Below are 1,745 nucleotides of genomic sequence, written 5' to 3' on the forward strand. Positions count from 1 at the left end.
ATATATATCATAATTATAAAATTAATTCATAATTTTATATTTATATTTTTTATTTTTTTCATTCTCATTTATTTTTCTAAATCCAAGTAAGTTCAAATTTAGTTCACAAATATTATATCCGATAATTTGGTGTAATAAAAAACCTGCTTTTATAACATAGGAAAAACAAAGATTGATAAGATAAAAGTAATTTTGAATTGATGTACAGGTAATTTTCAAGTTGGAGCATCTTCATATCGACTCAAGAAACGTGCGGTGGTTAGTGAGCAACAGAGGCAAGTACCGCTTGAACTCTTTGACACACCTTCACTTGGAGGAATGGGCGAGCATTGATGAGACTTTATACTGCTTCCTCCACACCATTCCTAATCTGCAAATTTTGGAATCGAGTATTTCTTGGGGGATTCGAGAGTTCGTGCCAAGTGGAAACACCGGTCCTCAGCAAAGGTTGGGAACAGTATTACTGCTTAAGGAATTGATTTTGAACACTTCAAATGTGGAGGATATTGGATTTGAAAGAGATCCTGCTCTTCAGAGATCACTGCACCGCTTGGTCTTAACGGATTGTCGCACATTGAGGAGGTTGGCACATTCTTCGGTGTCCTTCACTCACTTGACATACTTGCAAGTATATTCTTGTGATGAATTGAAAACTCTAATGGCATGTTCAACGGCAAAGAGCTTGGTTCAACTCACCACCTTGAAGGTAAACTATTGTCGTCAATTAAATGAAATAGTTACCAAGGATGAGCAGGAAAATGACGAGGGCATTAAAATTGTCTTTGCCAACTTGATAACTATAGAACTTGAACAACTCAGCAACCTTACAAGTTTCTGTAGCATCGCAAATTGTGAGTTTTCGGTGCCGTCGTTGGAAAAATTGATTCTGAGAGATTGCCCCAAGATGAAAACGTTCACTGCAAAGCGCATAAGAGCACCCAGGCTACAATGTGTACTTGCCAGTGAAAGTTCTGACGAGGAAGGAAAAGGGTATTGGGAAGGTGACTTGAATGCCACCATTCAAATGGTGTTTGCAGATAAGGTATTCCATTTCCTTCTTGGTTCTTATTTCTTAATCCTCCTCCACTTGGATTTGGTATTTTAAAAAGGTTTGACTAGCTTATATTGAACTAAATTGATACTTTATAATTTTATATTGAATTAAAATCATTTGTTTTTTCTTATCAAGAATGAAATAAATAGGCAAGATCGAAGTAAACTTCTTTTTCAACTTTTTATACTAGTGTTGTTTTGACATACACCATACTAAAATTGAATTCTTTATTTATATTCTGAATTATATATTTTTTTTTGTGATTGTTTGAGCGTTATTATTTTAATAAAAAAAATCTTTTTTTTTATTTTGTAGTGTGTTTGGTAAATTTCTAGTAGTAAAAGTAAAAGCACTAGAAAAATAAAAAAACATCTTTTTTGAGAAGTTGTAATTTATATTTTTTTTAAAAGATCTTTTTTTCTTAAAAAAAAGATGTTTTTCATATAATAAATAAATAAAAAAGTACTTTTATATTGTTATACCCAAACATAATTGATAAATAAAAGGATCTTTTTGCTGAGATACCCAAACATAAAATTACTTTTATTTTTCCATAAGATCTTTTAAAAAAAAATTTTCAAAAAAAGATATTTTCTTAAAAGCTCACCCAAACAAGCCTTTTATATTTCATCATTTGTAAAATTTTGTAATTTTATATTTGAAATATATTAGGTATATACAAAAAATCAAT

General features: G+C 30.8%; 1 protein-coding gene across 5 annotated transcripts in view; it reads left to right on the forward strand.

Moving 5' to 3' along the window:
• The window catches only part of LOC107626019, a 60,026-nt gene that overhangs the window by 6,829 nt on the left and 51,452 nt on the right, over positions 1–1,745 (forward strand). For all 5 annotated transcript variants that reach the window (XM_016328784.2, XM_016328783.2, XM_021116373.1 and 2 more), the window contains exon 5: positions 209–1,042. In XM_016328784.2, the coding sequence (XP_016184270.1) occupies positions 209–1,042 (834 nt within the window). The remainder of the gene's footprint in view (positions 1–208; positions 1,043–1,745) is intronic.

This window comes from Arachis ipaensis, chromosome B02 (assembly GCF_000816755.2).
Source record: "Arachis ipaensis cultivar K30076 chromosome B02, Araip1.1, whole genome shotgun sequence".
NCBI classification, from domain to species: domain Eukaryota; kingdom Viridiplantae; phylum Streptophyta; class Magnoliopsida; order Fabales; family Fabaceae; genus Arachis; species Arachis ipaensis.